Genomic DNA, 25,799 nt, shown 5'->3' with positions numbered 1-25,799 from the left:
TACTCATCTCCTAAAAGTGAGATGCTCTTTTCCTGTATGAAATACACCCAATAAATGACAGATTGGTCAAAAGTGCATTTGGTGATATCTCATAATAGGTTCTTCTTGAAAACCTGTGATTCTGTTGTTTCACTGGATTCCCTCATTATGGTCCACATAGGAGAATGACTGCACTCCGAATTTGCTTAGCTAGGCAAGACGGTACTGGCTCCAGACAAGTCAAGATGGTGGCTTTTTTTTCCATTGAAGGAACCTTTTCAGGATCTCCTGCTGATGGCTGACTCAAAATATTTACCTGACCACAATCTCCCCTACTGCTAGGTTGGCCTGAACAGCCCTTGTTTAGGGCTTGGTCTGAAAACAGAAACACAAATCTCCCTCCCACCATTGATGCTCTTTTATCTTGAGCATTATCTTTGTAGCTGGTTATTAGCAACTAACTGCCACAGCCCTCCTTATTCAGTGTCTACATGGCCATTTTAAGCTCCATCTTGGACCAGGTGTATCTGTATGTGTAGGCATGTTCTACATTCCTGTCCCAAAACTAGTTTGAGAATTGAGGTCAATGAAACGTTCTGTGAAAGAGTAAATGTGTTGTTTGCATTTTGCTTCTGCTAAGCTTCTTAACAATGTGTTAGAATGAGGTCAGAAGCTGTATTTTTTTTTTTTTTTAACAATTCCTTACAAAACTATATAATGTCTTCGTATCGTGAGCAGTTTGAATAGGTTGGTTCTAGATTCAGTTGCATCATCATTTTAAGCAAAAGGGTTTTCTTGAAGAGGATGTTGGTTAGAAACTAATGATCTGGACCGCCTGTCTCTTTTCCTGTTTGGGAACTCATTTCCCTCTCTGAGGATTTTTTTTTCCTTCAGGACCTTTGATATCATTATCCCACAAAATATATCTGTGCATAGTTTTTTTATGTCTCTAAGATTTAATATTTCAGTTATTTCTCCTTTTCCCTTGTCGTTTATCGTAAATACCATACAATTCTAGTTCTAGGACCATCCTGACTTTTTGCAGTAATATATGAAATAGGTAAGTATAACACATATAAGTGTGTGTTGGATATTTCTGGTACATTAAAAATAGCTGATATGACAAAGCCACTGTTTGGGATAGCTGTAATCTTAAAAAAAAAAAAAAAAAATGAACGTGCTGCATAAAAAAGTCATTATTCATAGGGATTGTATAACTGAAAATCTATAGACCCATCCGTATTTGTTTTTTAATACATCGTTGCCTGCATCAGCTGTTATTCTATCATATTTAGTTTTCCAGTCAGCTGTGATGTAATGCTGCATTTAAATGGGATTTATTTTTCTTTGGCAGGGAGTGGGTTAAGGTACTGCCAGTAAGAGGTGTGGGGTGTTACTTTGTGAGCTTTCACTCCTACTTGCAAAAGCCTTGCAGTGCAGCCCAGGCCCCTCCAGGAGCAAAGCAGATAAATCCTTTCTCAGGATGGTAACAAGATGCTGGAAAGGTAACTTATACATCAGTGCCAGATTTCAAAACTGATTCATCGCCAGCACGCACACTTTCTCATGTGCAGCTCCTGAAACCCAACCAGGTGCCTTCTTTTCCAAATCTCTAGAACGCTCCCAGGTTTTGTTGGAGCTGTTTAAAAATTAGGATTTGATGGGTGTTGGTTATCACTTAGTCACCTGACCCTGGGAAGGTAGGATGTTCAGAGATGCAACTCACTACAATTTTTTTTTTTGCTGTTTAACATATTAGAGAGCATGCTATAACTACACGTTTTCATTTGATGCATAATAAATGACCAAGTATTTGACTAGTTTTATATGAAACATTGATGAGTTCCAGTACTTCATTCCTTTTTTTTTTTTTTTCCATTTTTACCATGCTTTATTATATATTCCCATGTACTGTATATGTTTTAATTAATTTCGATTGCATACTGTGTTACCCTAGAAAGTGATTAGTCGAACATACTTTTTTTTAATGTAAAAAGTGGACAATATAGCAAAGTTATTTTCAGAGTCCTAATAGATACTAATGAATTGCAGAAATCCAAAGTGAACCCTGTTGTGACTGGGACAGAAAGCTGGCACTCCACGATGGAAAACCAGGTAAGGATGGACTATATGTTACATACTCACCATTGTCCGCCCCCTCCCTGTTTCTCCTTCTTGCTCTCACCAGACATGAAAAACTAGTGATAAGATAAAGTTCTCATTGTATAATCTGCATTTCAAAGAGGCCCACACAAAGGCTGATTAACATCTTTATTGTGGCAGAATGATAGGACCAGTCAGTTAACCTACAGAATGAGTCTGAAGATGAAACACACAAGTGGTTGGGTAAATTGTGTGCTAAAGCTGGAGATACACTAGTAGATTTTTGATTGAAAGTTCATATAAACATATGTACAAAAATTCTCAGAAAATTTGATGAGTTGACGAATTTTGTCCGAAAGTACTTCAAACCTTTGCTTTTAACTTTCAATTTTGGACTTTCGTGAAGGCAGCTCTCATTCACCCTTAGAATTTCATTGTTTGAGAATATTTTTCCACCCTGCTCCTTGAAATTTTTCATCACTGTGGTCAAAAACAAATAATTTGACCCCACTAATGATTAGAAAATTGAAGAATGCTCTTAAAACAAAATGAGTCAAACAAAATTCTACTATCACGTGACCAGCTTAAGTGTAGAAACCCATAACAACCATTGGATATCACTTTTCTGAAGGTAGACTACTACAAGACATTGGTTGTTATGGTTGCTGAAACTTCACCTAATGCTACGTTTTTTCAGTGGTTTTATTGAATAATCCAGTAAATGGAGAATTATGATTAATGCAGCTCAGCCCCCAGTGATGGACATAAGAATAGAGAATATTGTACTCCGCAAGTTTTTGTTTTTTGTTTTTTTTGTGTAGAATATACAAATTAAAGTGACCCTGTCACCTTTTTCTGTTTTCTTAAATAAGCAACCTGCAAAAAAATCAAATACTTGTCTAAAAGATGGTAAATCCTATTTTTGCTTCATTAAAGTGCTATGGCTACCAAAGTATCTTCAGCATCCCACACTTCTAGGATTGCTGGTGGGGTACATGATGTTCCACCCGTCAGGACCCATGTCAATTGAGCACACGATAGTGATATAGGGGCTGGCAGATGGAACAACAGAATGTAGCAGGGGAACAGGCACCCAACCTTCCCCTATGTGGTCACCCCATCCAGTCTATAATTACTGTGCTCTGAGTACACTCTACTTTGGAGTCATAAGAAAATGTCATTGATTTCTACCTTGATCTTAATTTTAATACACTTTAAGAGGTTGTTTGTGTGCATCCAATTTAATGCATGCATCACCAAGTTATGATGAGGTAATGAAGTACTGCCAGTGTGTACTGTTAGTTGCAGTCTCTGTAGACATCAGTGTTTTCTGCATGACACTGAGAAGTTGTATTTGAGGCTTGGTAAGTGCAGCTTCACTCAATATATGATAACATTTTTAAGCCGTTTAACTGCTTTCCTGCAACCCTATAGCAGAAATATTGCTACAGGGCATCAAGGGTGCGCAAAATCATGTGTATATACAAGCGATTTTTGCATTTCTGGGTAGGGGGCATGCACACCATACCTGCTCCGCCATTGGTGGCCTCACCTGTCGATCACCGGGTCCCGGCCGGTGATTCCCCGCCAGCACCCGGTGATCACTGTGCATCATGGATGGGGGAGAGACCTGTATGTAAACAATACAGATCTCTCCCCTGTCAGCTCCTGCACACTGCTTAGTATGGCTCTGCATAGCAGAGTCATGCAAAGCAGTGTGCTTACAGTGTAAAGCACACACACAGTGAAACAGCACACCGTTAACTTTTTGAGCGCCCCAGATGTTAACCCCTATCTGCCCAGTGTCATTAGTACAGTGTCAGTGCTTTTTATTAGCATTGATCACTGTATTGGTATCACTGGAGATGGCAGTGACAGTTAGTCAGTTCCCCTCCAGTGTCAGAATTCCCGCCACAGTCCCGCTATAAATCGCTGATCGCTGCCATTACTAGTATAAAAAAAAATTCCAATATATACCGCCATTTGTAGATGCTATAAATTTCACGGAAACCAATTGATTTACACGTCTTGGAATTTTTTTTAGCAAAGATGTGTAGCAAAATACATTTTGGCCTAAATTTATGAGGAAATTTTGATTGTTTTTTTTATATTTTTTTTTACTGGACATGTTTAATAAAAAAAAAGTCAAAAACATTGTTTTTTTCTCAAAATTGGCAGTCTTTTTTTTGTTTATAGTGCAAAAAATAAAAATGCAGAGATGATCAAATACCATCAAAAGAAAGCTCTATTTGTGAGGGAAAAAAGGACACCAATTTAATTTGGGTGCAGCATTGCATGACTGCGCAATTGTCGGTTAAAATAACGCAATGCCGTAATGCAAAAAATGGCCTGGTCAGGAAGGGGGTAAATCCTCTGGAGGGCAAGTGGTTAATGTGTATGGTGTTTTTCAGGCAACGCAAAAGCATTTTGACACGGATTTTAAAAAAAAACAAAAATGCAGTCATTGCCATCCAATCAGATTCCACCTTTCTGTGTGAAAAATGTGTCAAAAAGTTTGTTTGCTATAAAGCTGCATACCGTTCTAGTGAATTATGATGTTCAGGAAGGTCCTTAAGTTCAACTGTAGCCATTATTTTGGTCTTGGATGGAATGAAAAGGGATTAAAACACCTGTCAGGTTATTCATGTGGTCTTTGTCCCAATTTAGGGAGATTCACCCTCTCTATTTGTCTGGTGACTGGTATGAGTACCAGTTCTGGCGACAACCAGTAATTTTGCCCTCCATCTTGGGTGATTTTCTCTTTCTTTCTGTTTTGGCTACAAGACAGGAAGTGAATGGAAATTTCTCCAATGGGACACAAATTGCAAAATAAATAAATAAATAAATGACACGGGTTATAACCTTCCCCTACTTTATCTAAAATAAAAAAAAAAGTTTTGGTTTTAGTTGTACTTTAAAGCATTTTTTAAAGGTTGCTTGGTTTAATTTTATTATTCATGCTGCGCAAAAAAAAAATGCAAAAATATGGTTCCTTTTGGAGATACCTCTTCTGTATGAGTTTATTACAAACCTTTCCAAAACCGAGCTCCTGATTTTCCCCCCAGCTCGTGCCCCCCCACCCTCTCCATCATGACCAACAACGCCACCATCAGTCCCAACCCACAAGCCAAAGTCCTAGGTGTCACTCTAAACTCAAACCTGTCCTTCCAACCCCATGTCCAATCGTTGGCAAACTCATGCAGGCTCCACCTCCGCAACATCTCCAAAATACGTTTGTTCCTAACCCCAGACACTACTAAACTACTCGTTCACTCCCTTATTATCTCACGTCTGGACTACTGCAACTCCCTCCTCACCGGCCTACCTCATCACAGACTATCCCCGCTTCAGTCTATTCTGAACTCAGCGGCCAGACTCCTCCACCTTACCAACTGCTCCGCATCTGCCACCCCCCTCTGTCATTCCCTCCACTGGCTCCCGATTGCCCAACGCATTAAATTCAAACTACTAACGCAGACATACAAAGCCATTCATAGCGCTGCCCCAAACTACCTCACCGTCCTGATACCCAAATACCACCCTACCCGTAATCTTCGCTCCTCACAAGACATGCTACTTTCTAGCTCCCTGGTCTCCACCTCCCACGCCCGACTGCAGGACTTCTCCAGGACTTCCCCCATCCTCTGGAACTCACTACCCCAATCCATCAGACTGTCACCTACCCTCCTCACCTTTTTAGGTGCACCATGAAAACCCATCTCTTAAGGGAAGCCTACCCCACCCTCACCTAACAGCAGATCTCCTCCTACCACTCCATCCCCCACAGCCACTTCCTCCTGTACCACTATCCCCTCCCTCCTAGATTGTAAGCTCGAAAGAGCAGGGCCCTTGACCCCCTCATGTATTGTATTGTCTCATGTACTCTCCCCCACTATAATGTACAGCGCTGAGCAAACCTTTTAGCGCTATATAAATACTGTATAATAATAATAATAATGTATTATGAAATTGGCTGTATTGAGGCCGGCACATCACATGAGGCCTACTCTAAATTTTATACACGGCATCATTAGTCTGACATCCCTGCCTGTTTTGAAATTTGCTTGTGTAAAGGCATTATTCGATGTGAACGTTCTTGTCTTAGGTCTGAATAGAAAAATCTATGTATAGTTACATTACAAACTAAAGAAACATTTCCTCTCTAGATATGGCCATATTCTAGTGCTTTAATGTCCTGTCACATTTTTTTGTTTATTTAGGGTAAGCAGACCACTTGTTTGCACCTAAAACACAGCCCCCATTTTCTGTTTTGTTTTCACATCAACCAGTTAGGTCACTTGTAGTGCTGCTGAGGAGCAGTGTGACTGGAAATGAATCCACAGAACATGCCGACATATTGTACCTTCTGCTGGGATAGCTTGATACAATGTTTCATACTGTAAAAAGTTATGTTTATGGTCTAGTCATAATAAAATGATAACTTTTACTGTAAATATGTTACTTATCCAATGTCAGAATTGGCAGTGTTAGCTATTGTTAAGTGTGTGTAACAAGACTTTAAAAACTGTCTTTGCTACAGATCTGTTTTGCATTTTAGGGCCCATGCATTTGGATGAGAAAACCATGTTCTAATCAGTACTGTGTGTTGTGTTTTTTTTTTTGTGTGTTGTTTTTTTTTTTTTATGGTTTTGTTTTTCTACGGCTCTGAATGCAGTTCTGTTGGTTTCTTCAGGCCCATGCACACAGTGCATGGTGATCAGTAAATTTGCACTGCGTTTAGATGTGTAAAATAGAAAAATCTGCATCCAAGGTCCATAATTTTACATTTGTAAACATCTCATTTTGTAAAGCACTGCGCAAACTGTTGGCGCTATATAAATCCTGTCTAATAATATAATCACATGTGTATACGTGTAAATTGAATGTAATGGAAGCAGAATTTTATGTCTAAGCACTGTACAAACATCCTGTTTCTATACAAACACTGTATAGACCATTTCATATATTTTTTATGTAGGATTTGCAAGCAAAATCTTGAGTATGTAATCTGTAATTTTATTATGGCCATATGCATGTACCCCTATGCTGGTTATACACTGACAAATTTTGGCCAGTTCTTTGCTTTGGGGGTGGCCCTGTCAGCACCCTTCCACCTGAGATCCTTGATTGACAAATCGAAGGAGCTGGGAGGAAAATTGTCAGCCAAACAGTGGCTGCATCTAAGCAGATGCAGGTGCTGTTTGAATATTCTGACAGCCAATATCCTCCGCAGGATATTATCCATGCATCTACTGTGGATAGATGAATTTTGTAGATTTTTTTTTTTTTTCATTCAGCCGTCATGGCCAGCCTACACTCAAATAAGACACTTTAGTGTATTCATAAGCCAGACTAATTTAGAGAATGTGCTACCTAGTAAAGTTTACTAACAGTAATCTGCCTTTGCGTCAAACCTATTGCAGTTTATATGCCAGTCCATGAATGTAATAGTACAGTTTTCACTGAGGTGGAAGCCTTATTATGCTAATTAGAATAAAGAAGGCTAGATTTTATGGCTGACCTCTCATAGAAAAAGCTCCTTTTCTTTTACAAGGATGGAAGAAAAAGAGATAATATTGCCCGATTTATTTTTTTCTTTTTTAATTTAACAAATCCAAATCATATGGCAGAAGGCCCATATATGAAAGTCTGGGTTATGGATAAAGACCATCCAACTAGACTGTATTCGAAATGGCGCACACAGTTCGTAATACGATGTTGTGGCAGGAGCCGAGCAAGTAACGTTGATGCCACCGTTTTGTCTAGATCACACTGTACGTTGGCTATAAAGAAGGCTAGATTTTATGGCTGATCTCTCATAGAAAAGCTCCTTTTCTTTTACAAGGATGGAAGAAAAAGAGATAATATTGCCCGATTTTTCTTTTTTTCTTTTTTAATTTAACAAATCCAAATCATATGGCAGAAGGCCCATATATGAAAGTCTGGGTTATGGATGAAGACCATCCAACTAGACTGTATTTGAAATGGCGCACACAGTTCGTAATAGGATGTTGTGGCAGGAGCCGATCAAGTAATGTTGATGCCACCGTTTTATCTAGATCACACTGTACGTTGGCTATATTACTATCAGCATTAATATGCCTATATCATTCTGTGAGGTTTGTTCATAACAGGTTGCATGATTTCTGTTCAGTGGTGTGCAGACATGTTTAAGGTCAGATTTTACCTGCCTTTTATATAAACATTATTTGCTGTGGAACAAGCAGCATTCTTTGGTTATTTGAAAGATGAAAGTGTGAGAATGAGCCCTTACAAAGGTATAAAGCGGAGAGAATTTGATGGTGTGTCATGGGTGAATTCCAAGCAAAGGGTGCAGCTACTCGTTAAAGCAGGAGCAAAGGTTAAAAAGTGCATAGAGGATGTGTGTGGGTATACATATACTGTAGATTGTCTGTTAGAGATGTGTGAAGGATGTCTCATTGGAATCCTGCAACTTGCACTTCACATGTTGACTTTTTATTTTTCAGCGTGATGTAAAATATATAGTTCTGCATATGTTACACTTGGAATATAGAATAGCTTAAAATGATGGAAGCAAGAAGTATGGACTTATGAATATATTCATATTAACTGTTACAACTTGGCACTCAGGTCTTTCGGCAGATGTAAATTGACAAGTGTCCAATAGCACTGTTCACTTTTGTAGTGTCTACAAGCAATGGAGCACCTATTGCATGGGTTAGCTGCAGTGAATCTTGGTGGACACAGGGACATACCAACTTGTACAGATTGTGTAATTTCAAATGCACTGTGGCACTGATATGTACTGCACAGGGGCGGACTGACAACTCATGGGGCCCCCGGGCAATAGGGGATCATGGGGCCCCTGTGTCCTTGCCCAAACTCAAAAAAGCCTATGATAAAGGTACCAGGGGCATCTCATGGGGCTCCCTACTGACCCCGGGCCCTCGGGCAGTGCCCGAGTTTCCAAATGGTCAGTCCGCCCCTGGTACTGCATATATATTACCGTCAGTCCTGACAAGTAAACTTCAGTTGTTGGGTATGTTAAAGCAGAGTTCCACTTGCGCTTTAAAAAAAATAAAAGTCAGCAGCTACAAAAACTGTAGCTGCTGACTTTTAAAAAAACTACCACTTACCTGTCCCACGATCCCGCAGTGTCCTTCCCGCAGCCTATTTCACTGGCCGTCCTGTGTTCCAGGCGCCGGCATCTTCAGCATGGGCACCTGGCTGTGACAGCTTGCGACTAGGCGATCGCAGGGGAAGTGGGAGCGGGTACCTGTCAATTTCGGGTAACCGCTCCCCAACGGTGCCAATCCTTAATGGGGAGCGGGGGGACCAGTCTTTAAAGCGGAACTTCCCCTTTTGGGTGGAACTCCGCTTTAACTTGTGTGAGCACCATAAGCCAAGATGACCCTGTGAAATATAAGCCCTAAGCCACAGTGACCAGGATAATTGGCATATATACTTTGTGGCAAACTGCTGGCATCCACAAACTATTATTTTTGGTGTTTTTTAATTTTTATCCATTTTTTATTTCTATACAGCATCCTTTCTCAACCTCCTTACTTGGGATTGGCGGGAGGGAACAATTAAAAAAAAATGTATGGTCTTCTGGACCAAAACAATGTATTTGTAGATATTAAAACAAATACAATGATACATAACATTTATATTTGCTCATTTTTGTATCCCCTGGCTTTTCAAGCTTTTTAATACTGGGGAAACCCTTTTAAAATGTAGAGTCTTGTGGAACAACCTCTAAAACAAGTTAGTGTAATCAGTGAGTTGTAGATATAAAGATGAATAAGTTACAGTTTTCCCTTTTTAAATTCAGCTTAAGTTTATAAAAATTTTAGAGAATGTACCCGGAGGGGGGGGGGGGGGGATTTTTTTATCTTTTGGAAAGGGATGGAGAAAATAAACACTTCACAAGTACATAACCATGCATTATAGTGGGCCTTGCTGCCCAAAAGTCATGCACTTTTCGGCACTCTCCCTGCTTTTTAGCTACTTCTGTAGAATAGCCCATCCATAGCTGCATGTTAAAATTTTGTTTGTATTTTAGAACCAAGTGGGGAGCGGGGAGATGGGTTTGCATCAGGAGGGGGAGCAAGCATTGTTGCTGTGTGAAATTTGGAAGAGCACAGTGCTGACGTCAGGAACCAGAACTTTGGCCTGATATCCATCCATCCATCCATCTGTACTTAGCATTTTAGCCTGAATGGGAAACGCAGAAGCCACCATTGGGCAGATATAAATCCACTGCAGCTGTAGCCGGTGGTGGAAAACTGGTCGAGAAATCTTGCTTTACAGTCTTATTTTTCAGTTGCTTGCCTTCATAGAGTGTGGGTAGCCAACTACTGTTGTCTACAGGTTCTAAAATAGTATTGAAAGAAATCAAGCAACCTTTACCATTGCCAGCCTTTAAATAAAATACTGCCAAATATGGATTATTCAGTTTTTGACAGCTGAAGAATCCATAAGTAAATCTTTGCTAAAGTCTATAGAGAAGGGAAAGCCAGGCTATCAATCCTAGCCCTTTCTATGATAGTCATGTGCCGCTGCTGTCTATGTACATTGGGGGCCAGGAAGAGTGGTTAAAGATGGGGATGAGGGCTTAGCTGTTGATTTTGACAAAGTAAAAATATTCATATTCGTAACAGTACTGTTTGGTCTGCTTAGAGTACAAGTTTTGTTTAAAAAAATGAGTAATTTTGGAACAGCTGATGGATTGATTAAAGAAGGTTGATAATATTTTGTCTATGGAAAGGTTCATTTTAAGCCGACCATGTAACAGAACACCTATTCAAGCAGTGACTACTGGAGTGGCTACTTCTTTATCTGTTACCTACAAAAGAATGCTTGACGTGTCTGAATTAATGTTGTAACACAGACACATGAAAAGAATATAGCATGACCTTGTGTCACATAGATCTCCAGCTGCCTTCTTCTTCAGCCGGTATAGCCAGTCGGCTTTGTGGGACTTTAAACTTGCAGAATGTGTAATGTCACATATAAAAACATATTTTTCCCAACTAGTATGTATAGAAGCTGACATGTTGGATGTGGAGGCAGACAGAGCACCTAGACGGGCATCAGTGATGAAGGAAGTGAAACATGAAGGCTGTACTGTACATACTGCTTTCACAAGATGGGGGAAGTTGCTAAGCAGAAATCATCTCCGAGCTGAAGGGAGGGAGAGAAAACATGGGGAACCCTGCCCAGAGCAGTCTGATTCCCATTAACATATTTGCTGCCAACAGTCAGCGTGGGATAGTTAAACCTAAGGGGTTAATTGGACACAGACAACTTGGTGGCCAAAAATTTATTACAAAGGGTATAAGAGCTGTCTTCTGTAATGTTACTGCTTTTTGTGTATGGTAGTATAAGTTTTTAATCTCCAGACTTTTTTTTGTAATATAATTTTAAATATGATCATTTTTCCTTTTAATTTGGTTGTTTTAGAACTATAAGCTTGTACATCTTTATGTGGCCATTAAAGCAATTTGTTTGCAAAGTTTGCCAAACAGTAGGAGTAAATGGCATTGTTCACATCTCCACTTTGTAAAATTCCCCATTTTCTGAGTGCTAAAGCAGAAGGTTATACTTCTAACTCAGTTGGAAAGCACACATTACAGCTCTTCCAATTGTTAACTGGGTATAAATATTAAAACTTGTTATTCTCATCCCTTAGCCCAGCCTCTCTTAACCCTTTAAATAACTTTCAGGTCTCAAGGAACCCTTGCTAATAAGTTATTTTCAGTATTCAATGATAAAATAATGAATGACATAACGATGCTGATAAAATTGGCAAGAAAGGAAATGCGGACGGTGTTTCTTCACGTTGGTGGTCATTGAGATGCCCCCTTTCATTAGTGATCAGTGGAGACTGGCCCCTATAGTGGTGGTAATTGTGAGAAGGACCGCTTTACACTGGTGCTCAGTGGGAAGAATTCCTGTTGGAGCTAAAAAGCTTTTTGGAGTCAGTGATACTTATCTGAGAGGTAGAAACTGTTTGTTGTTCAAGGAACCCCTAACAATCTTTGAAGGAACCCTAATTGAAAGGCTGCTTTGGCCTCTTGTACTAAAATCATGATGTTCTTTTGCAAATGTAAAAGTTGCTGGAAAATATAGTATTTAAAATAAAGTTCCATCCAAATTTGTGTATCCTTCCCTACGAAATCCAAAACTAGAAAAACACTGGCTAGAGATACCCTCTACAACAGCCACACTTCTGGGCAGGAGTGATTTTAGTGGATTTGCCTAGGGCAATGGTTGTCCACTTATAAGCTAAAGGGGGCCTCAAATACGGCATGTGACATCACCAAAGGGCCGCACATAATGTTCAGTATATGTATTGCTTGAGAGGACTGCAGACCTAATAGATGAAATGGTCATGGATGTGGAAATGCTACATTTGTGGCCAGGAATATACTGCAGAAGACCATAAGAGACTGGGAACATGTTATATGATGCTGATAGAGATCAGTGCAATTCCCCTAATCAAAGTTCCCACTACAAAGTGTTGAGGTCTGAGGGCCGCACATCACATACAAAAGGGCCACAGGCTGGGCACAAGGGGTCTAAGAGCATAGAAGCTTGAAAACTTTTACCTTGGTATGTTTTTTTTTTTTTTTTATTACAGCATCATGTTATATGGGATTAGTGGATATTAAATGACTAGCCATCCTAACGAGCATATTTTTTGAGCTGCTCATTTTGTTTTATCAAATAATACTAGTGTTTTGCTGGTGTTTTTAATAATGGTACATAGAATGGATTGTTTACTGTAAACACTGAAAGAATATATATTGCCGTTTAGTAATAATTGTAAGTATACAATGTAAAGGAGAGTTTTTGGTCTGGGGAGTGTGTTCCTGTTAGTGGTACTTGATTAGCATGCTTGTGGAGTCAGGGCCCCTGGATGTGGGCTGAAGTGATGGAGTCGTGGAAGCTTTCTGTATCTCTACCTCTGGTTGCTGACTAAACAGTTCTGTCAGCTGGCAGTCGTGAGGCCTGAGGATTTGTGATAGTTGCTGGAAGGGTGTGGAAGAGATGGAGAGCAGGGGGAGGGGGAGAAATGCTCTGGGCACCAACTGTTGCTCCTTTCAAGCCGTATGTTTGAGGCTCCTTTACATCTTGTGCGTTTTGTTGCTCTGTCAGTTTTAAAAACTCCACTTCAAATATGTTAACCCTACACATGTGTACAGATACGGTACTTTAACAGGTCAGAAATGCAAACTGACTCTTGCTGGGTCGATTGTGTCCCATGTAATCTAAATGCCATTTTTGTTCAAATGGAGCCCTCTGATAACTTGTACATTTTGAGATTTCATATATATATATATATATATATATATATATATATATATATATATATATATGTATATATCGTAATTGAACACAGTAGAAGAGGGATGCAAGTCATAGCTGTGTTTATTTTAACACTGCACCAAATGTATGGAAAATTGCTGTTCTGCTTTGATGATCATCATTCTGTTCAGATATTTGAATCTTGGCCTGCTAATGGGTTGCAGGAAATCAAATTGCTCCATTCCCCCATCAACACATTCAGTGTTGATGGGGGAATCCCTCCTTCAGAACTATTGTGTTCTCCCAGAGCAGGGGAGACATCCTTGACGGGAGAACACTGCTATAGCCACTGGCAGTAATTGCATGAACATCCCAACAAGCTGGTTGTACTCAAGTCGTACAACAATTGAATTGGGTACAGTCAGCCTGCCTGTAGATGGTTCAAATCTCAGTCAGTCCCTGCTGAACCATCGATGGCCAGCTTTAGCTTTCCCAAACCTGGGGAATCCGAAGTCAGCAAGTCATGAAAACAATGCAAAATCAGAGGTTATATCTCTGAATGTACCTTTTTTACGTGAGAGAATGCATGCAGGAATGAAAGGATATGCCATTGTTGCAGTAAAAGTTGTATGACCCTGGCCTTTTTTCATCACCTGAACCTCTCTATTGGCACTTTGATTTGCTGGCCAGCTTTTCCTTAAAAAAAAAAAAAAAAAAAAAATGGTCAGGAGGTGCTACAAGAAAAGTTAAACTTTATATCACAGGTGTCGAACAAGGCCCATGGGCTGAATCCTGCCTTCCAGGCCATTTTATGTGGCCCTTGCACCTCTCATGCAGCTACGTCTCTGCCTCCATCTTCTCTCAGCAGTCGGCAGCAGAGAGGAGACTAGAACTCCTCCGCCAATCCTGTACCTCTCAGTGCAGCTGCAGCACCCCCTAATCTCCTCCTCCCCTGGTCTCAGCATTCAGCAGACGCTGGTAAGGGCTCATGTACACGGGACGTTTGGAAAACACCTCTGAACGATGGAAACTGACTGCTGGAAAACGTAGGTTAAAAAAAGTCTGTTTTACCGCGTTTATGCATGTTTGCGTTTAGAAGCATTTTTTAAAGATAACATCAGGAGACCTTCCCAAATGCCCAGAATGCACTGAAAAACAGTAAAAAAAATTAACTATTTCAGACATTTTGAGAGAAATCGAGAGAGCAGAAGCAGAGAGAGCAGTATGTGTTGATATTACTTATTTTTTCTGGTTGTATTCACTATGGATCCCATCATGAGCATAATGCAGCACTTTCTACCATTTTATTCCTTCGCGCAAAACCTGAAATTGACTGCTGTGGTCTACCTGGTCCATTTGAATACATGGAAAACGCTTTGCATGCATTTCTGATGATGAAAAGAGGCTCTGGACAGCATTTGGATATGGAACAATTAAAAAACGCTTCTAAAGGCAAATGCTTATAAACTCGGTTAGCTGCATTTACAAGTGTTTTGCGTTTGAAACGCTGATAAAATCTACTCCTGAACGCAAGTTTGATGTAAACTCAACTGTCTGTAAATGACTGTAAACAACATAGTGTACATGGACACATAGGAAAACATTAGGGAGAGTTCAGGGGGTTTATGAAAAAAACGCAAAAAAGCTCCTGACTATGAGTTTATCAGCTGCAGTGTACATGAGCCCTAACTGACGCTACTCCTCCTCTGGTCCTCCTCCAGACCCTGCACTTTCTGCTTCCCAGCTCTGCCCCCAAAGGAGATGCACGGTGCTGTTAGGGAGGGTGGGATTCTTGAAATCTGATGTATAGGGGGTGAGGTGCTCTAATTTTACAGATACAGCCAGCCCTTTTGAAGGCAACCATAATGTTGATACGGCCTGCGATGAATTGGAGTTTGACACCCCTTCTTTATATCATTTTGCTGTCCTTTGTCAAAGTGAATAATAGATCCACATATATTCTGCTTTCACAAAAGGAACCTGGGCAGCACAGTGGCTAAATGGTTAGCACTTCCGCCTGGCAGCACTAGGGTCGTTGGTTTGAATCCCAACTATGGCACCACCTGCTTGGAGTTTGCATGTTCTCCCTGTCTCTGCGTGGGTTTCCTCCGGGTACTTCGGTTTCCTCCCACACTCCAAAGACATGCTGTTAGGTTACTTGGATCCTGTCTAAATTGGCCCTAATATGTGTATGTACAGTCAGGTCCATAAATATTGGGACATCGACACAATTCTAACATTTTTGGCTCTATACACCACCACAATGGATTTGAAATGAAACGAACAAGATTTGCTTTAACTGCAGACTGTCAGCTTTAATTTGAGGGTATTTACATCCAAATCAGGTGAACGGTGTAGGAATTACAACAGTTTGCATATGTGCCTCCCACTTGTTAAGGGACCAAAAGTAATGGGACAATTGGCTTCTCAGCTGTGCCATGTCCAGGTGTGTGTTATTCCCTCATTATCCCAATTACAACAAGCAGATAAAAGGTCCAGAGTTCATTTCAAGTGTGCTATTTGCATTTGGAATCTGTTTCTGTCAACTCTCAAGATGAGATCCAAAGAGCTGTCACTATCAGTGAGGCAAGCCATCATTAGGCTGAAAAAACAAAACAAACCCATCAGAGAGATAGCAAAAACATTAGGCGTGGCCAAAACAACTGTTTGGAACATTCTTAAAAAGAAGGAACGCACCGGTGAGCTCAGCAACACCAAAAGACCTGGAAGACCACGGAAAACAACTGTGGTGGATGACCGAAGAATTCTTTCCCTGGTGAAGAAAACACCCTTCGCAACAGTTGGCCAGATCAAGAACACCCTCCAGGAGGTAGGTGTATGTGTGTCAAAGTCAACAATCAAGAGAAGACTTCACCAGAGGGAATACAGAGGGTTCACCACAAGATGTAAACCATTGGTGAGCCTCAAAAACAGGAAGGCCAGATTAGAGTTTGCCAAACGACATCTAAAAAAGCCTTCACAGTTCTGGAACAACATCCTATGGACAGATGAGACCAAGATCAACTTGTACCAGAGTGATGGGAAGAGAAGAGTATGGAGAAGGAAAGGAACTGCTCATGATCCTAAGCATACCACCTCATCAGTGAAGCATGGTGGTGGTAGTGTCATGGCGTGGGCATGTATGGCTGCCAATGGAATTGGTTCTCTTGTATTTATTGATGATGTGACTGCTGACAAAAGCAGCAGGATGAATTCTGAAGTGTTTCGGGAATATTATCTGCTCATATTCAGCCAAATGCTTCACAACTCATTGGACGCCGCTTCACAGTGCAGATGGACAATGACCCAAAGCATACTGCAAAAGCAACCAAAGAGTTTTTTAAGGGAAAGAAGTGGAATGTTATGCAATGGCCAAGTCAATCACCTGACCTGAATCCGATTGAGCATGCATTTCACTTGCTGAAGACAAAACTGAAGGGAAAATGCCCCAAGAACAAGCAGGAACTGAAGACAGTTGCAGTAGAGGCCTGGCAGAGCATCACCAGGGATGAAACCCAGCGTCTGGTGATGTCTATGCATTCCAGACTTCAGGCTGTAATTGACTGCAAAGGATTTGCAACCAAGTATTAAAAAGTGAAAGTTTGATTTATGATTATTATTCTGTCCCATTACTTTTGGTCCCTTAACAAGTGGGAGGCACATATGCAAACTGTTGTAATTCCTACACCGTTCACCTGATTTGGATGTAAATACCCTCAAATTAAAGCTGACAGTTTGCAGTTAAAGCACATCCTGTTTGTTTCATTTCAAATCCATTGTGGTGGTGTATAGAGCCAAAAATGTTAGAATTGTGTCGATGTCCCAATATTTATGGACCTGACTGTATGAATGTAAGTTAGGGACCTAAGATTGTACACCCCTTGAGGGTTAGGGACTGATGTGAATGTACAATATATATATATATGTAAAGCGCTGCGTAAATTGATGGAGCTATATAAGTACCTGAAAAAAATTCTAAATAAATAACCCGTGCTTTTGTAATTTGTTCATCAGATGCTTACTTTGAATTTCTCAGGTTTGAGAAATGTTTACTTTATCCAGGTCCTGCACCAACAGATATGGTTAGTTATCTCAACCATTCAGGATGCATGATCTTTATCTTCCAGCTCAATAACCGCTCTCTGCTCCAATCCCCCTCCACTCTAAACTGGTGGTGGGTTAAGACATACCTCCTGACTCTTCCAAGCATACAATGTGTCATCCAATAACGTGGAGACTGCTCTGCCACTCTTAACCACTGTGCAGATTTATCCATCAGGATGGCAGCTCCTGGTACACCATGTCCATCCCTTTTTGAAGCTGTACTTTTTTTGCACAATAAAACTTGCAGTGTTTTTAGAGTAAGATGTAGGCTTTTGACTTTAAAAATGGTGTCAGAAGAAGCAAGGTGGGATGTGAAGGGTCATCCTTTTAATAAAATTGTACAGTGTTTGCAGTGTGTTTTTTTTTTTTTTTTTGTTTTTTTGTTTTTTTTTACCTTATTAAACCCTATTTGTTGTTATATACACACACATGGTAATTGACTGCAGGTTGGGTTTACTATAACATCTTTGGCTATGTGTGCCTTAAATTTGCTTCTCTCCTAAGAATTCTGTAGCATCAGTTATCTGTTTGTTACCCAGGTTAGGCCATGTTTCAGCATGTATCTGCTGCTCCGAGATTCCTTCAATTCACTGTATATTCTGCCACTCCCCAAGGCCAAGTAACTCTGTGCTTTTTTTTTTTTTTTTTCAATGTTTGAATGTGCTTTATAATGGAAGAGGGGATGAGAAGACGCACCTTATTTTACTACTTGCTTGAGGTAGTGATGAACTGTTTACAGTTTAAAATGAGGATGCATTTTTACAGGTTTTTTTTTCTTTGTTTTGATGAAGGGGTTCTTTAAACTGACCCTCAGCTAAATAATGAGGGCGAGAATACAAGTGATCAACTGTTTACAGTTTAAAATGAGGATGAGGATGCATTTTTACAGGTTTTTTTTCTTTGTTTTGATGAAGGGGTTCTTTAAACTGTCCCTCAGCTAAATAATGAGGGCGAGAATACAAGCAATGTGTGGTGTTTGTACTGTATCCAAATGTAGATGAACTGGCACTGTGAAGTGAAGTCTTGCTTTCCATTGTTATGCCTGAATTTTCTGTTTTTCTTTGTGACCTGTGAGTGAATTCATGTGCTTTATCAACTCTGTAAGTTCCATGACTGTTTGGTTGCCCCTTGCCCTGCCTGCTTGGTACTGGCTCAAAAGGTACCATTGTTTGCTCATCAAACAGAGGGTGCAGCGCGTTTCCAAGGGGACTGCGGCTCTATTGCTGCTGTTCACCTCTGATAGCACACACTAAACCTTACCTTTGTACACCTCCGAGCATCCCGCTGTTGGGGGAAGGTGAACTGTTTTCTTATTTTTCACTCCTGCGTGTAGAAAAAGAAAGCATTTTGTCTGGTTTGTATTTGTACGATTACTTGGCGTGCTTTTCTAATGAAACAGACTGGATCCTATTATTACAACCCTATGTACTTTCACAAGTATATTCATGATAAGATTTGGACATTTAGCAGATCATGCTGGTATAGACGCCTTAGGTTACCTGCAGACATAAGATTTGTGATAGTTTCCTGAAAATGACTATTCTGTAAACATTTAATTCTTCCTTTAGGGCTCATTCACACCAGCTCATAGGTGTGATTTTTTTTTTTTTTTTTCTAATTTCTATTTTTTATCTAAGTAAACCATTGCATGTTTTTAAAGACTGCTGTCATATTTCTTTAAGCACATTTATGGAGGTCATATACACTTTGTGTTTATTATCCAGTCGATGTGCGATTTGAACAAACCAATCAAAGCCGCAAACATTCGAAAAGGCATAACTTCCCTTATGATTGATTTAGACTCTGCTGTGATCGGATTCGATTAAACTGAGTCTCTTAGCCAGGGCAGGTAATTATCTATTTTAGCAGCAGTAAGATGCTTTATTCATGACTTTGATTGTATTTCGATCCATCAGATCAGGGGGTCTCCTGATTTTTCAATCTGAGGGCCACTTTGGATATTTTCCAAGTATTTGAGGGCCAAAAAAAATCTGTTTAAGTGAATGAATACAATTAAAATGAATAAACAAGCCCCAAGAAATAACTTCATATCAGAATCCCCCCTTCATATCAGAAGCCTCCCCATCACATCAGAGCTTCCCTTACCTTAGGGTCCCTATCAGAGTCCCCTCTCATACCAGGTTGATTTTAGAGCCCTTGCTTCAGGATCCCCATCAGAGTCCCCCCTTACACTAGGGTCCTTATCAGAGTCCCCCTTACTTTAGGGTCCCCTTCAGAAGTAGAGACCAACTGATCTGAATCCAGTCTGTGCACTGAGAATATGCAAGCAACCGTAGCTGAAGACCAGATACAATCTCATAGAGGGCTGGATGTGGCCTGTGGGCCATAGTTTGGGCATCCCTGCATCAAATTATGAAATGGCATAGTAAAACAAAGAGTAATCTTACAACCGTATCTTCCAACTATCAGTTCTAAATCTACCTCACTGTGTGTATAATATCATTTGAATGGGTTGTTTGCTATGGATTGATTATTCCTATCAGGAGAGATAGGAAGATTTGGAAGATACAGCCCCAAATCCAATCACTGTCCAAATCTTGTAGACTTCAACATCTCCAAGATACGCCCATTCTTAAAGTGGATTTCCACCTACAAAAACTGTAGCTGCTGACTTTTAAAATACAGACACTTACCTGTCCCATCGGTCCTCACCAACACTGATTTCACCGTCCGTCTTCTCTCCCTGGTGCCGGCATCGTCGGTGTGGGCACCCGGCTGTGACAGCTTGCGGCTTCACAGCCGGTTACCCACTGCACATGTGCGAGTAGCGCTGCGCTTCATGAATGGTCCCGTAGTCTTCTGGTACCTGTCTAGGCGATCGAAGTGGGAGTGAGTACCTGTCAAAATCAGGGAGCGGAGGACAAAGGCTTAAAGTGGAACTTCCCCTTTTTGGTGAAACCACTAAGCAAACCACCTCTGAAACCATTAAGCAACTTATTCACTCCCTTGTTATATCTCGCCTTGACTATTGTAACTCCCTCCTCATTGGCCTACCTAATCGCAGGCTATCCCCTCTTCAGTCTATCATGAATGCTGCTGCCTGACTCATTCACCTTACTGACCTTCCCATATCTGCCATACTTCTCTGCTAATCCCTCCACTGTCTTCTTATTGCCCAACAAATAAAATTAAAAACATTAACAATAACATATATTTTTATAACTCTGCCCCAAATTACATCACCAATCTTGTCTCCAAATAACACCCAAACCATCTTCTCCTCTCCTCCTGCTCTCTAGCTCCCTTGTCTTCTCCCATGCTCATCTCCAGGACTTCTCCAGAGCCTCTCCCATCCTCTGGAACTCTCTACCCCAATCTATCCGACTATCGCCTACTCTGCCCACTTTTAGAGGGAAGCCTATCCCACCTTCAGCTAATAACGGAATCTTCTATTCCTCCTATCAGTTCATCCCCCACAGTTATTACCTTTTGTACCACCAGCCCCTCCCTCTTAGAGGCCCTCCTAACCCTCTTGTATTGAACTGTATCATTGCTGTATTGTCTCCCTTTATATTGTAAAGCGCAGAGCAAACTCTTGGCGCTATATAAATCCTGTATAATCATAATAATAATAATAAAAAAACAAACAAAAACGTTATTAAGGCTGGCCATACACTATACATTTTCTGTCCAATTTCTGTCCAATTTCCTTTAGATTTACCTTCATATATGTAGTGCAAGGGCCTGCCTAATTGGATACAGCTGAAAGTGTTGTTTAGGTTTGATCGTTTATTATATGGTTTTTGGTAAATCTAAAACAAAATTCTCAAGAAAATTATATAATGTATGGCCAGCTTTATGCATGCTGCAATTTTCAGATGTTAAAGATGGAGGCTCAGTGGATACTTTTCACTACAGTGTCCTTTCACTTGGACTTTCTGATAGAGTCCACCTGTTTGATTCTTCTTCTTCTTTTTTTTTTTTTTTGTTCCATAACTTTTGGAAGCTGTTTGTAAGTCTATGAGCAAGTGGTTGTAAACATACATGCATCTGTTTACATCCGATTTAACATGGAGTCTGTTCAGGTCCCGATTTAAAAAAAAAAAGAAAAAAAGAAAAGGAAGGTGCCCTTATCTGTTTTTCTGGACTTAAACGTGATAGACTTGGGGTAGTAAATGAATGCAAGTCCGTTTTTGTTACGGCCACCCTTAGATCCAATGTGGGTCCGCTAAGGTCTGGTTGCAAAATGTGGAAAAAAATGGAAGGTAACCTTCGTTCTATTCTGTTCTCATTCATCAGCGAATCCGTTCTTGGGTCCTCTGCTGAAAGGAGCAGACACAGCCTGTGAGAGAGGAACTTTATAGAAAGTCTATTCTTAAAAAAACATCAATTCTAAATGCAGCACTACGAGAAAGAATTGGTGTACATATGCGGAAAGAGAAAGCACTCTACGTGCACACATAATATGGTGTATATTATTATTATACAGGACTTGTATAGCGCCGACAGTTTGCTCAGTTTTACATTATGGAGGGAGACAGTACAGTAACAATACACTTCAATACAAGAGGGATTAGAGGGCCCTGCCCCTTGGAGCTTACAATCTAGGAGGGATATCAGTGACTTTCATGGTTAAAGGCTCTGCAGCTTGATGAGTATATTCAGGTTTGGTGAGTGCACATCATGGATTCTTTCAGAGGCAAAGTTCTGCTATCAGGTTTAGTACAGTTCATGTGCAGGTTTCAGTAAACATTAACCATTATTATCAGAGCTTGCAGTGAGCTGAATAGTTAGCAAAGAGAGTGGATGGAAAGCCTGAGATCGAGCAAATGAGTCCAAGGTCAAAAGGATGAGAGGCATGCTTTTTCACTTAAAGCTCCTTTTTGAATTTTGCCAAATATACACGTAAAAGTTTTCGATTTTTAGTATGTGTGTATACACTGCGTGTCCCTTTTTATTGTACTTCTGATGACTGGCAATGATTGTATAAGTCTCCTGATTATCAACTTTCATTTCATTTGATTATCATCAACTTTCTAGCAGTTGTAGAAAATCGGTCTTGTTTCTATACTGGGCCTTCCTGTATTATTTTTTTCTCGGCAGCAGAGTGAGATAAGGAAGATAAAGCACAGATGTGTGTTAAATGTTGAGAGTGACAAGACTACAGGCACTGTTCTCCCTTCACTGATGGATTTCACCTTCTGCTCAGCACAGCACCGCTGTCAGTCAGAGCAGCTCTACAGGGCGGGACACCTGCTGGCAGCGCTGTGATTGGCCAGTAGGGGCCACACTCTGAAAGGAGGAGGAGAACGGCTGCAGCAACAGTTGGCCAATGTTCTTGCCTTGTACTTTGGCCTGCATCCTCTTGCCTGGAGATTTGTAGCAGGGAAGGGAGAGAGATTAGCACCGAGAGGTTTTGCAATAGCAGGTCTGCAGAGATGTACAGTTTGAAGCCACAACATGTCGTTTTCAACGTTTGTATTGTTTAGTCACTGAATATTTCTACAGTGAAAACAATTTCACATTCATGCCAGTCATTATTGTCATCATAACCGTAAATAAAATCACATTGGCCCCTTTTTTAGCTGAATACTTGGTATCTGACTGTTGAGAAACATGCAAATATTTAACTAGGGTGGCCAGAGTTTTGTGCTGATTCACTACTAGAAGGTGAAGATAACTTTTATCTCGTGTATATGATGCTGATGTTACCAAAGAACAATGTGCAAGGATTTTTGTCTAGAAAATGTGTTTTGAAAGTCTTTTAGAAAGTTTACTGTATGTAGATTCTTAGAAGTGGATGCTGTTTCTGCAATATCCGATCGTTGTATCTTCCAATCCTCTGACAAGCATCGCCAGCAGATTTTTACCTCTTGCCACTGAGGCACCCCATTGGACTGATGCTGCATGCTTTAAGCCCCCTTTTACACTCGGCGTGAGTATAATCCGGTGATTAGAACAGGAGCAGATTTGCGTGTTTTTGGCACCATAGACATTTAAATAGTAAACACACATTTTCAGGTGCTCTCATCACAGTCTGTGGAGCCAACAAGGAGTGGTTCTGCCCCTAAAGCCCCCTTCATGTGGGCCTTCCATTTGTCTGTTTTTCATTCACCTGTTGACTGAGGAAAAACAAACTCATCTCTATGGAAAACAGATGTAAACGGATGATCATTTGTTTACATCCGCAAGAGGTCCATGTACTTTTTCGAACTTCAGGTGGCACACAACATAAGGCTCTGTTTAGAACAGGCTCATTGACAATAATGGGATTCTTCATCTGTTGTTGCAGTTTGGGAATTGCACATCAAAACATGCTGGTGTGAATGGGACCTAAATCAAACTTGTCATGAAAGAAACATGAAGGCTCTTGTTTCTGATGTCTCCTGAAAATGCTAGTTGCCTGACTGCCTTAATGACCCAATTTTTTCACCTCTTTGGCTCAATGACATAGAATAGAATAGAAGAAAGTATTGGGTCAGTATAGGGTCCCTTTCACAGGTGCGTTCCATCAGTTCCTTTTTTGACCTGTGATTACATACATTAAAATAGAGTGCAGTGTTAGGATTCTTTCACATGGGGACCTTCGGCTCTTTCTCAACAGGGGATCCTAGACTGATCCCCTGCTAAATTGAATCAGAACAGTAAGGGGATATCATATGTGATCTGCATGTCTATTGTGATTTTTCCTTCAGTTTGTGATTGGGTGAAAAATTTCAGCCATGTAATCCCTATGGGTGTCCAGATGTAAAGGGACATACATCTGCCTGTGTCCGTTCACACCTAAATCTGTTCATGTTTGTCGAATGGAACAAAAAAAGTTTGTTTCCAGGTCCGCTTTTACTGACCTGACCGGATATGGGCGGATATACGTGGATGCACATCTGCTAATATCCAGACATCTATGGGCATTGCATAAGTCCACTTTTTACTTCATCACAATTTTGCCCTGAACTGACTTGGCAGGGGATCAATCCAGAGATGGAATGGAGGGTACCAGTGTGAAAAGAGCCTAACGGTTGGACGACTAGCAATTATAGGAGATCAGCAGTGGATATCCCCATATTTCTTGTATACAGTACATATAGTCTTTTTCATTATTGCAGTAACCCATAGCAACCAATCAAGTTTCACATTACTGTGGTGGAGTCTGATTAATAGATTTTTGATTGTTTGGTATGAGTTAAATCAATGTGCAGTATGCAGTAGTTTAATGGATAGCCATATTGTTTGTTTTTCATTCTCTCGAAAAGCGGATTCTGAAGCTTAATAGTTGACTTTGCAATTTTGCCTTGAATTTTTTAGCTTAATTTCTTCTCTTTTTTTTCCTAACTTTTGGAGGTAGTCCTTTTTTTTTAATGTTTTTGTTTTTTTTTTGTTTATATAGTCTTCTTTTGCCCACTATATCACTTGTTTTAGATGATTTAAGTTGTATTATGCTTTGTACAAGGCAGAAGATACTAAAAGTAATTACTCTGATTTCATTCAGAATATTTTCTTTTGTGACAGTTGTTTCAATAGAGGAAAAAAAACGTAAAAAAAGCAACACAGATGACAAAGATAAGTGTACAGTTCTCCACGCTTCATCCTTCTCACCCTGCTGTGTGGGAGGGAGAGGAGACAGCAACCCTCCATTTGACTGTAGAATTAGAACCCTCCATACATACTTTTTTGCCTCATGAATGGACCATTTGTTAGTGAGAGCACAACTGTTAGATTTAGCCTGCCCAGCATCCCACACTGCTCTGCACTAGCTGCATCCCAACTGGATTTGTCAGCTTGTTTCTGCCCAGTAATAAAGGGTTTTGTTTAAGACTCATCTAGCTCTTTGCCTGCCGTGATGCTCAACACCTGTCCTTTTCTGTCTCCCACGTGTTAACAACCTATAAATATATAATAAGTTGTCTGAGGTCTAATAAGTATTAAAACTGCTCAGAAAATACGTGTAGATTAACTTAAAAAAAGAAAGGTGTATATTATTTAATATTAAAGATGAATTCCAGGTAACAGCTAAGTTTACAGCTGCAATTATAAGGTGAGTGTATATTACTTATTACTGAAGATAAAGTCCAGGAAGAAAGCTAAATTTACAGTTGAAATTATATTATGAACTGTTTTACCTGTTCAGCCAGTCTTGTGATTTAGACTTCCCTGACGGTTTTCCATGCCAGGTTAGTGGCCTAATTATTCTGTACCTTTTAGGGCCCTTTCACGCTGAATGGGTGTTTTGGTGTGTTCATACACACGTGGTAACATGTTTTGTCATATGTTGACGTGGTTGCGTTCAGGCAGCTCTTTCAGTATGAATGGACTGGCATCACACCACAACAGAACAAACGCACATGACCTTTTCAAAT

General features: G+C 40.3%; 1 protein-coding gene across 1 annotated transcript in view; it reads left to right on the top strand.

Moving 5' to 3' along the window:
- RREB1 (ras responsive element binding protein 1) overlaps positions 1-25,799 on the top strand; it is a 133,461-nt gene that overhangs the window by 14,737 nt on the left and 92,925 nt on the right. Inside the window, exon 2 of the mRNA XM_089682196.1 lies at positions 2,032-2,094. Coding sequence (XP_089538322.1) covers positions 2,083-2,094 — 12 coding nt within the window. The 5' untranslated portion in view covers positions 2,032-2,082. The remainder of the gene's footprint in view (positions 1-2,031; positions 2,095-25,799) is intronic.

This window comes from Staurois parvus, unplaced genomic scaffold, assembly GCF_062004578.1.
Source record: "Staurois parvus isolate SC_StPar_1 unplaced genomic scaffold, SC_StPar_1.0 ptg000287l, whole genome shotgun sequence".
NCBI classification, from domain to species: domain Eukaryota; kingdom Metazoa; phylum Chordata; class Amphibia; order Anura; family Ranidae; genus Staurois; species Staurois parvus.
The sequence above is the reverse complement of the archived record's forward strand: the minus strand, read 5'-3'. Positions and strand labels throughout refer to the sequence as shown.